Source organism: Anas acuta, chromosome 8 (genome assembly GCF_963932015.1).
Source record: "Anas acuta chromosome 8, bAnaAcu1.1, whole genome shotgun sequence".
NCBI lineage: Eukaryota > Metazoa > Chordata > Aves > Anseriformes > Anatidae > Anas > Anas acuta.
This window is the reverse complement of record NC_088986.1, coordinates 2657604-2671282: the sequence shown is the minus strand read 5'-3', so window position 1 is coordinate 2671282 and position 13679 is coordinate 2657604. Positions and strand designations below refer to the sequence as shown.

The following is a 13679-nucleotide window of genomic DNA, read 5'->3' as shown; positions in this document are numbered from 1 at the left end:
TTCGTGGATATATTCTGTGATTGAGTATGTATGTGCAAAGTGGAGTGTATGTTGTTGTCTGTGCTCTTTGTATGTACACACTGATAGATAAATATATCCTCGTAAGTGAGTTATTTATATATGAATGACAGAGCCTCTCAGGGTATTAATGCAGAACAGAGAATACATTTCCTGATGCCAATTAATGTCTTAATGAGGTAAGTGTCTTGAAATATTTTAATTCCACAGAAGCAAGCACACAAACCACCTTAATAATTATTCTCGTCTTTAAGAGTTACATAACGCTGACATGGCAGTTCTTTATTTTTCTACACAAAACACTATGTGAGTCCGGAGTGACACAGCACACATGACATTTCACATGTGGCCCCCGCGCTGGCGTGGAGGCAACGAGCCCTTTGCTGACACTGGTGGTGGCTTTGTCCCCAACTGCAGCGGGACGGAGACTTCAGGAGCTCCAGAAGCAAAGGGTGTCCTCGCAAAGCTGTAGATAACTCAGATGTCAGGGCCCGCTGAGGTTATTCAGTCTCTTTCTAGGCAGCCAGGCTGGGAGATGAGGTCTTCATTCTTGGAAGCGCTGGACTCGGCAGATCCTAACAGAGCCTGACCATCAGTTCTTGAATGAAGAAATCTCAGCTGTTTGAAAAAAAAAATAAAAAAATAAATGTAAATAAGAACACAAATGGGATCAAACTCCCCATGAACCCTGGTCCAGCTGAAGGCAGTGTCACAGCTCCTGTTGCGCCCTGCAGGTGCGCGTTCACCCAGCACCTACGTGAGCTGGGAAGAAGCTTATCACATGGGGAGCCCGAGAAAAGGCACTGTTACCATTCACTGGCCTCAATGGAAAGATCTCTTGGGGATGAAAAGCGCAGTCCTTATCTGTTCCTAATCCAGGGAGGCTGCTTGCTGGTCACTTCCTTGCTTCTGTCTTGTAAACGGCACCGCAGCGCTTCACCCCGCAGCCGCAGTGGTAGCAGCAGCAACAACAACACTGCGTGCTGGCAGTGCAGGAGGTCGGGCACCCAGCCTGCACACCCTCCCGTGCAGCAAGGAAGCACTGTTATTCCTGCTCAGTGGAGAAAAAGGAGATGTTTTGCCCTGACTCCTCTCTGTCCAGAGCAGTTTTGCTCTGCCGTTCACACAGGTGCAGCTCTGTGCACATGTGGCTGTTGGTAAAATGGGATTAAAGCACCAGCAGATGAAATGATTTACCCAGGGCTGTATGACAGGAAAGCCAAAAGTCAATAACTAATATCCAAATCTATATAGTTTTGTTTGTTTGTTTGTTTTCTAGGTTAAGCTACAGTATTTTTCCCTAAATTCAACGAATTCTTCATAAGAACACATCTTCACAACATTCACATCCTCCCTGGTATAACACCCATCCTAAATGAAGTGTGCATTTGCTGATCTTCACTAAAAATACTTAGTAATAAGGCACATTTAACACCAACGGCTGTGGAAATAGGGCTGCCAAGCCTGTTACACTGGGAAGCTACCTGATTTTGCTCAGAGCCCCTGCAAGTGCCCGGCTGCGTTTCCCCAGCCCTGCAGCCCGCTGAAGGGGCTGGGAGTTTTTGGAGCCCTGCTGTCAGAGTACAATGTTGCCTAAGCAAGCATTAAGAGATTATGGTAATAATAGGCATGCTTACTCCAAATAAAAGGTTTCATTAATCAAGCCATATTGAGATAAACCTGTCAGTGGACAGAGGAAACTAGAAATCAAACGCTGTGAAAGTTCTGACAGATTGTTAAATAGAAACCCTTTAAAACTGAATTTAATTTACTGTGATATTACAGATATTTATGCATCAATAGGCAAGTGCAGATTGAGTTCGGAGGTCAGCTGTGGTGCTTGAAAAATAAACGCGCAGAATGAAACAAAAGGTGACAGTTACCTTTGTCGGAAATTATGGTTTATTAAACTAAATATGAAGCTCTCACCTGACTTGCGTTTAGCAGAGAGGCGTGGGGCTGGGGCATAAATTCATGCAGTAGATTGGGGAACAGCTAATTACAGAAGAGCTGCCCCTGTTTTTAAAGTTGTGTCTGTAAGCTGTGCCAGAAGAAGCCAGGAGCAAACGTTTGACTTCTATACCTCACATTTATTTATTTCATTTCTCCTCGGGAGTTTTTCTAAACCTCTCCGTTTTCAAAGGAAACAGACTGGTTGCTGAGGTGTCCTGGGTGGAAAACAAAACTTTGCTCCTCCTTCAGAGGCTTGTCTAGTCTCACGTTTTTCTTCCAAAGGAGTGGCTGCAATGCGAAGGGAAGATTTGGACCTAGTTGTGTTCCAGCTCTGCCAATGCCAAGGGTCCTGCTGGCTCCACCAGGCACAGAAGAAGTCCTTGAATACCAGCAGTCCTGAGTGAAAAATACGCCCGTGCTATATGATATGAGCATATTTATCTGCCAAACTTATATGAGATCATATCTAAATACATGGCTCCAAAACATATAGTAGATTACATTTCACACGCAGAAGAAACACGTAAAACATGCAGGACATGTTAGCTACAGCTATGCTGGACATATGTCCTTCCCAGAACGACAGCCCACAAAATCCTGCTGGACTCGTGCGAAGAATGACTGCAATGGAAGCAAGCTCATGAGCAAAGCCCTTCGGGATCTGGCCCAGCTTTCTGAGAAAATTTCCCTTTTTTGAGCACACAGGGGATGCAGGACTGGGCTATTAGTTAATGGTAGAAGCCAAAATGTCAGGATACTGTGACAAAGTCCCGGCCGTGTGCCTGCTCTGGTCATCATCGCCTGGTGAGCCACGTGTTGACACCAAGGGGCCCTGCAGAAACCTTCTCACTGCTGCTTAGGATACTCAGGAGCTGCCCTCACTGCAGCTCCAATGCAGGAATGACCATTGCTCTGGGCTGAGGCTCCCTGGGAAATGGAAATAAAACAGTAAAAACTGTCAGGAGAAAACTGGGGAGGAAGGACGATCGTGTTTCATCTACACAAAGATGAGAATTTACCTTACAAATTTTAACAAGACTTAGCTTGGAAAATGAAGCTTTAGTTCAGGTTTAGAATACAGTTAACTCGGAGCATATATTTAAGTCCCATTAATTTACAAGGTTTAAATGCTAAGGTGAGTATTTCTGGAAGCACGGGCTCTGGGGCAGGGAGAGCATTGAGGAGGCCTCCTCGTTCATCCCTGGGCTTCCAGGAGAGCCCTGGCAGACCCCAGAGCTGCAGGCACATACATGGAGGTGGGTCTCAATGGGTGACTCCTCTTGGGTTTCCAGAAGAAAGGGCATTCACCCATTATTCCAGAGCAGTAAAAGCCAGGGATGGATGAGGGGGACATGGCACAGCCCCCAGGAGGGTGAATTCCTTTCTCATCTGGGCAAAGGCAGGAAACCCAACACAAAAACAATGTTGGTGTGGTTTAAGGAGTGTTGCCCACGTGTGCTCTCATCATGCAAGCACTGGAAATGCTCAGCCAGGCCTCCCGCGCTATCTGCAACTCCTCAAAGATGCTTTGAAACCTGCGGGGATTTATGGCGTTCCTGGGAAGGCATTAAAATGCTTTAATAAAATGTTTAATAAAGATTCTTCTAATAAGGAGAAGGATCTAAATTGAATTTAGTGAGTACTGTAATGGTCACACCGACGGGCTTTGTGGGGGATGGCAGGAAGCGGTCCGACTGGAAATGGTCTGAGTGGTGCTCCTTCTGGCCCCTAAAAAAAAAAAAAAGAAAGAAAGAAAAGGAAAGATTTGGGCTCCTCAAAGAGTTTTTTGGCCAAAAACTAGCAGAAATTTCAGTTTCTGAAGCTGTCAGTTCTCTTTCCAAGACATTTGTGGAGGGCACCCACTATTTATACGAAGAACTCTGCTGTTTTCTCTCCTCAGGAGGTGGAGGAGAAACTGCTGGGACAGGCGGTCCATTGGGATGGGCTCTTGGCAACACCACATCAGGACACAGAGGGATTTTGCAGCACAGCTTTTCTTTGCCAAAATAAAAGAAAATAATCCCCTAAAATGCCATACAGAGCTCTCCAGATACGGAGCTACCTGGTTCAGCAGGTGAAGAGCAGCTTGGGGAAGGTTTGGAAGAGATATTATGGACCTGACTGCATAAATACCTAGCATGGGTTTTAACCTGCATTTTGGGTAAAATTCACCGTTCTGCAGAAGGCCCATAAAAGGCCCGCGCACCACTTACGTCCCACCAAGGCACCATTTGCGTGGCGCACGTGGCGCTCCGGTGATGCATTGGCCCTGTGCCGGCCGCCCGCGGAAGGGGTTCAGCCGCCGCCGATGGATGATGCTCAACGTGGTGGGGAAAAATATTAGCAGAGTGGTTTTATTAACAACGGCGCTAATTCACCGCTTGTCTTTCTGTGCTTACTAAAGGGAATCGAGGGTGTTACGCGCGTGCCAGAGGAGCGGCTTGCGAAACTATCCGGGAAAGAAAACAAACAAACGAAGCCTCCTCCCAGCCGGGGAAGCACGAGAGTCCTGGCTGTGCTGGTTAATAAAAATAAATCCTGAGTAAGCTCAGGGATCCCAGGGGTCTCTCGTGATGTGCAAAATCTCAGAGGAGTATCTCGGAGTTTCGTAGGCATTGGCTTCGTGCTGGGAGAGGATGGGGCCAGCGCATGGAGGGCTCCCGGCGATGCTGCGGCCAGCAAAGGGATTTCCTCACAGCCCTGGGAATCCTCTTAGCTCCTTCTGCACAATTTGCATCTTGCTGGATAAAACTGAGCAAAACACCGCTGTGCCTTCCTTGCACCTTCTCCCTACCTGCAGAGTCAGTGCCAAATCACCGGGGGCTTAGACTGAGCTTCCCCAGCAGCCTCTTGCAGCCCCTCACTTTGGGTTGCATCCCCTCTTTTTGGGTTGTATCCCCATGTTTTCCACCAAATATTTAGTGCCCGCACCATCCCTTTGGGCTGCAGTTTCTGCATAGATGCATGGAAAAATATTATGTCAGGTTGATTTACTCCCCTTCCTCTGACAAATAAAGGTGTCTTCAGATAAAATATAACTTCCTGCCCGAGCCCGTTGAGCCTCCCCGCTCCCTCTGTGCACGGAGAAGCAAACCCCGGGTCTGGAAGGGTTTTATGCCTCGTGGTACAGGAGCCTCCAGCAGGGCACTCAGAGGATGAGTTTCAGGTGTTTTGTTCGAGAGGGACATGAGCAGGAGACTTCCAAGAAACGCCACCGGTGGATGCATGGGGCACCCACGGGCTGCAAGCTGGGGACACCTATTGATCTGCTTAGAGGGTGGGGCTGCAAGATGAAAATCTGAAGAATAAATGAATCTTGGCTGAACGTCTGCCAACTGTCCTTATTTTTTTATTTTTTTTCCCCCAACCAATTCACAGCGAACTTTGCAGCCATCTTCCACAAAAGGCAGCAGAGTTCCTCTGCTCACACACACCAGTTTGCCCAGCAGCACTCTGGTGCTTTGACTTATTCAATGATCTTTGCTCTGTCCTTGCTTGTGAAGCACCCAAATCTCTAAGCAGTATTGGGCTCCGCTCTTCCTTCTGATAATTTTGGCTTTATTTTGTGAATCCCTGGAGGCTGTCTCCTGGGAACCTGAGCCTACATCCTGCTGGGGACACCTGAGCACTGCCACCTGCTTGTGCCAGGTCATGGGGACGTCCCTGTCTGAGACCAACACCCAAGTTCTGGGTGCGCAGACCAGCGGGGTGCCCCCTGTGAGCTCAGCAGGACCAGCACCACCGGGATCCCCTGTGGCATTCAGCTCCCAGGGCATGGGAAGGCAGAGAGGAGGCAAAGAGCCGATGGGACTAAAGCACCTCAAGGAAAACGAGTGCTGGATTCATGATTTTACACATATACCACTGTTGGCTGACACCTAGATCCTGCCAACACCTGCGGGGTGGGAGCAGGCAGAGGCTTGGTGTGAGAGCAGTGTTGTGGGAGGAGGGACACGGTGCCTGGCCCTGATGGGGGGCACATCCATACCCATCCATACCCACCTGTACACATCCATGCCCACCCATACTCACCGATACCCATCCGTACCCACCTATAACCACCTACACCCATCCATAGCCACCTATACCCATCCATACCCACCCGTAACCATCCATACCCCAAAACACCCATCTGTACCCACCCACACCCATCCATACCCACCCATACCCATCCATTCCCACCCGTACCCCCCTGTCCACTTGCCCACAAGCCCCACGCACCTCTCTCCGTGTCCATGCCCACCGTCCAAACCCCATCCCAGAGGCTGGGTCTCCCCCTCCCTGGGGACAGGGCTGCCCGCACCCACCGAGTCCCGCAGCGCCTCGGCTGGGGGCAGCCCCACACAGTCCCGCGGGGCTCCGGCCTCCCCCCAGCTTGGGTTTCCCTGAAGGCGAACTGGGGCTAAATAATGAATCGATCTAAAATTAACCGGAGGAATGGAAATGCTCTAAAAATAAGCCAGCAGCTGCCGCGGCCGCAGCCCCCCGGTCCCGCGGGGCTGTGCGGGGCAGCTCCGCACCCGGGCACGGATGGGGCCCCCCCAAAACTTTGCCTCCTGCCTCGCCGCCGCCTGCTCCCACCCCGGCTTTTGGTGATGTTGCTGTTTTCCTTTTTTATTTCTGTATTTATTATTTTTTTTTTTGGCTTGGGTCGCCTCCCCGGGGGGAGCTGCGGGGGCTGCGGTGCGGGGCCGGGAGCAGGGGCGCGCTCCTGGGCGCAGCGCCGGGCTCCGAGCGGCCCCGCAGCGCACAGCCCCGCACCGCACCCGCACCCAGCCCCGCTCCCACCTCCTCCCCGTTCCCTCGCCGACCCCCGCAGCCCTCCGGCATCCTCCCTCCTCGTCCCTTTTTCTCCTTTTGTACTCAGGCGCCTTGCCCTGGCCGCCAGGGCGAGCGGGGGCTTTTGTAAAACGGGACGGATAAAAACGAGCGACATCATATTGTTTGACAGAGGGATCCGAAATGATAAAGTGCCTTCTCCGGAGGGGGGCGAAAATGGTGAATTCCTAAAAAACAAGCGAGCCGCTTCTCGCCTCTGCCTCCCTGCGCTGCTCGCCGTAGCCTAAAGGGATCCGCCGCCTGCACCAGCCCGCAGCTAGTCCAGCCGCTCTTTTCAGGGGAAGTCCTCCTTTTAAAAGCCTCCATTTATTTATTTTTAAAGAAATGAAGAAGTGTCGGGAGGGGGGAGAGAGGGCGGCTTGGGCTCGGGACCCCCCGTTCTGCTGGCGGCGAATGCGAAGCACAATTTTCGAGAGAAAGGCTCGTTTTGATTAAATCTGACATGCCGCTGATAACTCCATGCTAATGTGAAATAATTAACATAATAGCCATAATTAAAAGCACGCTAACAATGCCATAAATTTATCACACAATTTTACTAGCTTTCTGCCCCTAACTGCTCTCTCATCGTTAATTAAACGTGTTGCCTTTCCCGGAATGGATGTTTGTACATTTCCAATCCAAATAAATCCGAAAGCGCTTTGGAAACGCGACCGATTTCGTTTTAACACCGAGCTCCGCCGCTTTTCCAGGCGATTTATTGCGATTAAAAAAAAAAAAAAAAGGAAAGAGAACTCGTGCGGATAGAGGCCTTGAAGAAAAAAGAAAAGAAAAAAAAAAGGAAAAAAAAGGAAAAAGGGGTTGGGGGGGACATGGAAAAGGGTCACCAAACGCGCATCTTCGGCGAGACCCCCGTGCCGGGGGTGCGCTTGCCCCAGCCGGCGGGGCCGGTGTAAGCCGGGTCAGGTCAACGATTTATAGAAGTCCTTAGTGAAAGTAAGAGGCTTAAGGAGCTGAAAGGGGACACCTTTGGTTTCTCCTTCCTTTAAAACGATTACAGAAGCAGAAATTGCCCCGGCGCTGCCGTTCCCCCTCGATCCCCCCCAGCCTCCGGCTTTATTTTTAACTCGCCCCGCAGCCAGGCTCTCGCTTGGCCATATTAGAACCCAATTGAGCTGTAATTAATTTCTCCCTCTCTACCATAACTTATTCCATCCTCCCTCGCCCTGGCGCTTGCCGTGTCTCTATTTGACTCGCTATCGATCCGGACCATACAGTTTGTTTTTCTCCCGTCGCTAAATCTATCTGTCTATATGGGCGCCCACTTTCCAGCTCTGCCGTTGTCATTATCGGGGTCGCCACCTCCGCTCCCGCAGCCCGAATTATTTCCTTGCTTCGCAGGGCACTGGCCCTGCCGGTGATAAGCTCCGAAATGTGCCTGCTGGGGGGCTCCGAGCCCCCTCCCCGGATTTATGTGGGGGATTTGCTCCTGGATGATGCCCGGCGTGACAGCTTCGCCCCTGCTCTGGGTGCGGGTTTGGCTGGCTGGGCTCCCAAAAACTTTTCCCCAAAACTTTTCCCCAAAACCTTTCCCAAAAACCTTTTCCCAAAACTTTTCCCCAAAACTTTTTTTTTCCAAACTTCTCGCCCAAAACCCTGCAGGGCACCGGGAGGGGGGGAGGGGGGGGAGCGCCCCGTCGGGCCGGACTTGGCACAACGCAGCCCTAAGGGAGGAGAAGAGTTTCTCTTCGCCGTAATTAACGGCACCGATTAATTACTGAGACTTTTCTCGTGCCGAGGAAATGCGCAACAAATGAAGAGGGGCCCAGGGGTGTGGAGGGGGGGGCGGCACTCCCCTGCCCCCAAAGGGCCCCGGGGGGCAACGGGGGCTGCGCCGCCAAACGCCTGAAAAGGGCACCGGGGAAGCCCCGAGGGGGTCTGGGGGGGGTCCCAGCCCCGCTGCCCCCCCCACCCCCCGCTGGGACCCCCCAACTCCTCCGGGCTGTGCTGCCGGGGGGGGGCCGGGGCACGGCGGAGCCTTCCGTGCGCTTCCCTGGGGGGGGGAGAGGGCTGCCTGGGGGGTGCCGGTGGTGCTTGGCTTGTCGGGGCTGTTATTTTTTATTTTTCCTTGAAAATAAATAAATAAAAAAGATCGGAAAACGGTCTGTCCTGACGCTATGCGCTCATTTCCTTGCATTTACCGGGATCCCCAAAGCCGTCCGGGAGAGACAAGGGGGGGAAAGGCCGGGCCGGGGGGGGGGGGGCTGGGGGGGCTGTGCCGGGCGCCGCTCCCCGGGCCGGGGCTTACCTGGGGCCGCGGCACCGCGCTCCTCGCATTCACCCGCACCGCCTCATTTCCTACGTGTTCTTATGCTAACGCCCGCAACCGTTAAGTCGTTAACACCTCGGGAAAAGAGGGAAAAAAAAAAAGAAAAAGAAAAAAAAAAAGAAAAAGAAAAAAAAAAAAAAGAAAAAAAAAAGAAAGGGGAAAACAAAAAGAAAAAGAAAAAGAAAAAAAAAAAAAAAGAAAAAAAAAAAGAAAAGGGAAAACAAAAAGAAAAAGAAAAAAAAAGAAAAAGGAAAGAAAAAAGAAAGAAAAAAAAAGAAAAAAAAAAGAAAAAAATAGGAAAAAAAAAGAAAAAAGAAAAGAAGGGGAAAAAAAAGAAAGAAAAGACAGAAAAAAGGGGGAAAAAAAGGAAGAAAAAGGTGGGGGAAAAAAAGAAGAAGAAAAAGGAGCCGGCTAAAAGCCTCTTTATTTATAGTTTCCCTTTGTTATTTTACGTCTTTTTTATTTCTCCCTGCACCTAATGGGATGGATCAATCAATAGCCGCGCTCTGATCTTCCGCTCCCAGCTGGTGGGAAAAAAAAATGGGAAAAAATAAAAAAAAAATAAAAAGGAAGGAAAAAAGGAAAAGAAAGCGCCCGGGGGGGCTCCCGGAGCCTGGGCTCGCCGGGTCCCCGCGCTCCGGGCCGGGCTCGGGGCCGGGGCCGGCGGCCGCGGAGGGCGAGGAGGAGCCGGGGGCGGCCGGGGGCTGGCGGGGCCCGACGGGGCGGGCGGCGGCGGTGTGAGCTCAGCGGGCAGCGGCGTGACGTCACGGCGGGGGAGCGTGACGTCACGCGGTCACGTGGCGCCGCCTCCGAGTATATCTTTAACGGGAAAGTAATCGATCAGGCAGTCCGGCCCGCCGCGCCGCCACGCTGCCCGGCGAGGGCCCCGCGACGCCCTCCTCGGCCTCCCTCCGGCCTCCCCGAGCTGCCTCCCGCCCCCCCGTCCCCCCGTCCCCTCCCTCCTTCCCTCCGCCCTCCGAAAAAAAAAAAAAAAAAAAAAAAGGAGAAAAAAAAAAAAAAAAAAAAACAACCAAGAAGAAGAGAGAAAGGGGGGAGAGGAAGGGCAAAAGCAGCCCCGAGGACGAGCGGTGCGGAGCGGGGAGCGGAGCGGTGGAGCGGAGGGCGCCCGGTGAGCCCCGGCGGCCCCCATGCCCGGCGGGCACCCGGCGCGGAGGGCGGCTGGGAACAGCGGAGCCGCCTGAGCCCCGATGCCCGGCGGCGGGAGCAGCCGGAGGTGACCGGGCCGCAGCCGCCGGAGCCCCGAGGGCGGCCCCGAGCCGCCGCCGCCGCCGCCGCCGCCGGGAGAGGAGGAGCGGGCGCGGCCCCCCCATGCCCCGCGGGGGCGGTGCGGCGGGCGGCAGCCGGGCCGCTCGGGTGTAGCGGCGGGCGGCGGCGCTCGGAGGAGCCGCGGCGGGGAGGCGAGGGGGAGGCCCGCCGCCGGGGCCGCCCCGGGGCCGCCGCCGCCGCCGCCGGGAGCGGGCGGGGGGCCCCGTCGGAGGCGCGGGGATGACCCTGTCGGGAGGCGGCAGCGCCATGGCCGGGCAGAGCGCGCTGGCGGCGGAGGACGTGGACATCGACGTGGTGGGCGAGGGAGACGACGGGCTGGGCAAGGAGAGCGACGGCGAGGCCCGCAGCCCCGGGGCGCCGCCGCTGGACGGGGCGGCGGAGCCGGCGCTGCCCGCCGAGGTGGGAGCCGAGAGCGGCAGCAGCGGCAGCGGCAGCCCGGCCCCGGCGGGCCCCGGCGGAGCGGCCGAGGGCGGCAAGGGGGGCGGCGGAGGAGGCGGCGGCGGCGAGGACGGGGCGAGCGGAGCGGCGGCGGCGGCGGCGGGGCAGAGCAAGCCCAAGAGCAGCCTGGTGAAGCCGCCCTACTCGTACATCGCGCTGATCACCATGGCCATCCTGCAGAGCCCGCAGAAGAAGCTGACGCTGAGCGGCATCTGCGAGTTCATCAGCAACCGCTTCCCCTACTACCGGGAGAAGTTCCCCGCCTGGCAGAACAGCATCCGCCACAACCTCTCGCTCAACGACTGCTTCGTCAAAATCCCCCGGGAGCCCGGCAACCCGGGCAAGGGCAACTACTGGACGCTGGACCCGCAGTCCGAGGACATGTTCGACAACGGCAGCTTCCTCCGGCGGAGGAAGCGCTTCAAGCGGCACCAGCAGGAGCACCTGCGGGACCAGACGGCGCTCATGATGCAGGGTTTCGGTGCCTACGGCCTGGCCGGGCCCTACGGCCGCCCCTACGGGCTGCACCCCGGCGCCTACCCGCACCCCGCGGCCGCCGCCGCCGCGCTGCAGTACCCCTACATCCCCCCCGTCGGGCCCATGCTGCCGCCCGCCGTGCCGCTGCTGCCGTCCAGCGAGCTGAGCCGCAAAGCCTTCAACTCGCAGCTCGGCCCCAGCCTGCAGCTGCAGCTCGGCAGCCTGGGAGCCGCCGGCTCCATCGTCAAGTCGGAGCCCAGCAGCCGCCCGTCGTTCAGCATCGAGAACATCATCGGCGGCCCCGCCGCCAGCTCGGCGGCCGGAGCCCAGACTTTCCTGCGGCCGCCCGTCACCGTGCAGTCGGCCCTCGTGGCCCACCAGCCGCTGGCACTCGCCCGGACCACCGCGGCCATCGCCCCCATCCTCAGCGTGCCTACCAACATCATCGCCGGCCAGTTCCTGCAGCCCGCCGCCCCGGCCGCCGCCGTGCAGGCCAAGTGGCCGGCTCAGTAGCCCAAGTGGCCGGCCCGGTAGCCAGGGTGGCCGGCCAGGTAGCCCAAATGGCCGGCCCGGTAGCCCCCGGGTGGCCGGCTCGGTAGCCAGGGTGGCCGGCCCGGTAGCCCCAAGGTGGCCGGCCCAGTAGCCTAAGCGGGCGGCCCGGTAGCCCCGCCGTGCCCCTCGGATGGATGGATGGACGGACGGACAGACGGCCGGCCGGCCGGACAGACAGACAGACCGCTGCCGGCAGCGCCTGCCGCTGCTTTTCGGGCTTTTTATTTTTCTAAAGAGGCGAAAGGACGGTCGCGACCAGCAGCCGCGGGCTTTCACTTTTTTTGAAGGTTCCGGCGCTCCGAGCGGTTTTATCCGAAATAAGCGAGAGAACGGAAAAAAAAAAAAAAGAACGGGAAAAAAAAATGTATAAAGAAATAAGCGGGGGAAATTTTAAATATTAAACGAACGAACAGCAGCAACAGCGAGAAAAAAAATAATTGGAGACGAAAAGAAAAAAAAAAAGGAGGAAAACGCTGTCATTCTATTATAGAAGTCTGTTTATATATGAATGAATATATGTATTCTAAATGTTATCCCTTCGTGTTGTACACAACTTTGTAAATAAATTTTTAAAACGCTCTGCCCGGCTTTGTCTGACAGGCGCGGCGACGGCGGCTGCGGGGCCGAGCGGAACCGAGCCGAGCCGGGCTGGGCTGAGCCGAGCCGTGCTGGTACCGAGCCTTATTGAGCCGGGCTGAGCCGTTCCGAGCCGGGTTGAGCCGAGCTGTGCAGTGCTAAGCCGGGCTGAGCTGTTCCGAGCCGTGCCGAGCCGAGCCGGGTCCGGGTCCCACCGCTCGCTGCGGGGCCGGCATCGCCGCGGCTCCCCCGTGCTTTGACTCCCGGCCTCGCTGTGTTTTCCCCCAAAATTTCTTTAATTTTTTCGTGCCCGACCCGGCTCTGCGCGGCGGTGCGGCGGGATGCTGGCAGTTCCCGGCCGGCACAGGCACGCTTCGGGGAGGCTTTCGCGGCTGTTTGGAGAGGAATTGGTTTTAAATAAAACGCCGGGGCCATCCAAGAGCCAAATAAATCTAGGATTTATTTGGGGGAGAATAAAAAACGAAAAGCCGTGCCCGTGCGGGGTCCGAGCGCGGCTCTTTCGTTGGAGGGAGAAGTGCTGGGGAAGCGGCTCGGCGTGGCGGCGGCAGGGAACGGCCTTTCTCACCTAATTCCCGGCAACTAAGTTTGGAGGGCGGCTGCGAAAAATGTACATTTCTGGGCGTTTTCGTGGCTAAAATACAGAGACCGCCGAGAGGAGAAAATAACCGCAGCGTTGCAGGATTTAAAGCCCGGCTGCGGAGGGGCTCGGGCTGGCGAAGGGAAGGCGAGACCTCGGCGCTCGGCACTGCCCGGGCTCGCTGCTTTATTCTCTCCCTGGCGAAACGTTTGGGTTTCGTCGGTGCTGGAAGCCTCGGTGGATTTTGTTCGGGCCCTAAAAAGCGGCTGCGGTTGCGGGGGGAACGGGCGGCGGGCGCTGCGAGAGGAACCGAGAGCGCAGCTTGGGGAAAAACGGGGGGAAAAAAGCAAAACATGAAAAAAAAAAAAAAAAAAGAAAAAGAAAAAAAAGTCCTTGATTTCCTGGTGAGGAGTAAATATTATTTTTTTCCTAAGTCAATATTTACACCTCCGCATATATGCTCCCAGATAAAGGAGGGGCTGGAAGTTTGCAGGCAGGGAGCCGCCGGACCGGGCACGGAGCGGGCACCGGGGGGGGGGGCCCCCTGGTCCGGGAGAGCCCCGCGGGCCGTCGGCGTGCTGCGGCCATAAAAGTCGCGGGGAGTTTCACAGTTGTGTCTGGCTAATCGGTTTTACACAAACAGCAAATGGTACGTGATGTGGGCAACACGCG

At 55.3% G+C, this 13679-nt stretch overlaps 1 protein-coding gene and 1 long non-coding RNA gene across 2 annotated transcripts; one reads left to right on the top strand and one right to left on the bottom strand.

Annotated features, from left to right (window-relative positions):
- Nucleotides 1-274: 274 nt before the first annotated feature.
- On the bottom strand, nt 275-9049 carry LOC137860581 (uncharacterized). The gene is made up of 4 exons (XR_011099022.1): nt 6193-9049; nt 3222-3699; nt 1948-2898; nt 275-631 (listed from the first exon to the last, which is right to left on the bottom strand). It is a non-coding gene; the product is annotated as an uncharacterized lncRNA (long non-coding RNA).
- Nucleotides 9050-10584: 1535 nt separating this feature from the next.
- FOXD3 (forkhead box D3) lies at nt 10585-12413 on the top strand. Its single transcript, XM_068690961.1, has one exon. The coding sequence runs from the start codon at nt 10586-10588 to the stop codon at nt 11792-11794; it is 1209 nt and encodes a 402-aa protein (XP_068547062.1). The 5' UTR covers nt 10585; the 3' UTR covers nt 11795-12413.
- The last annotated feature ends 1266 nt before the right edge of the window (nt 12414-13679 follow it).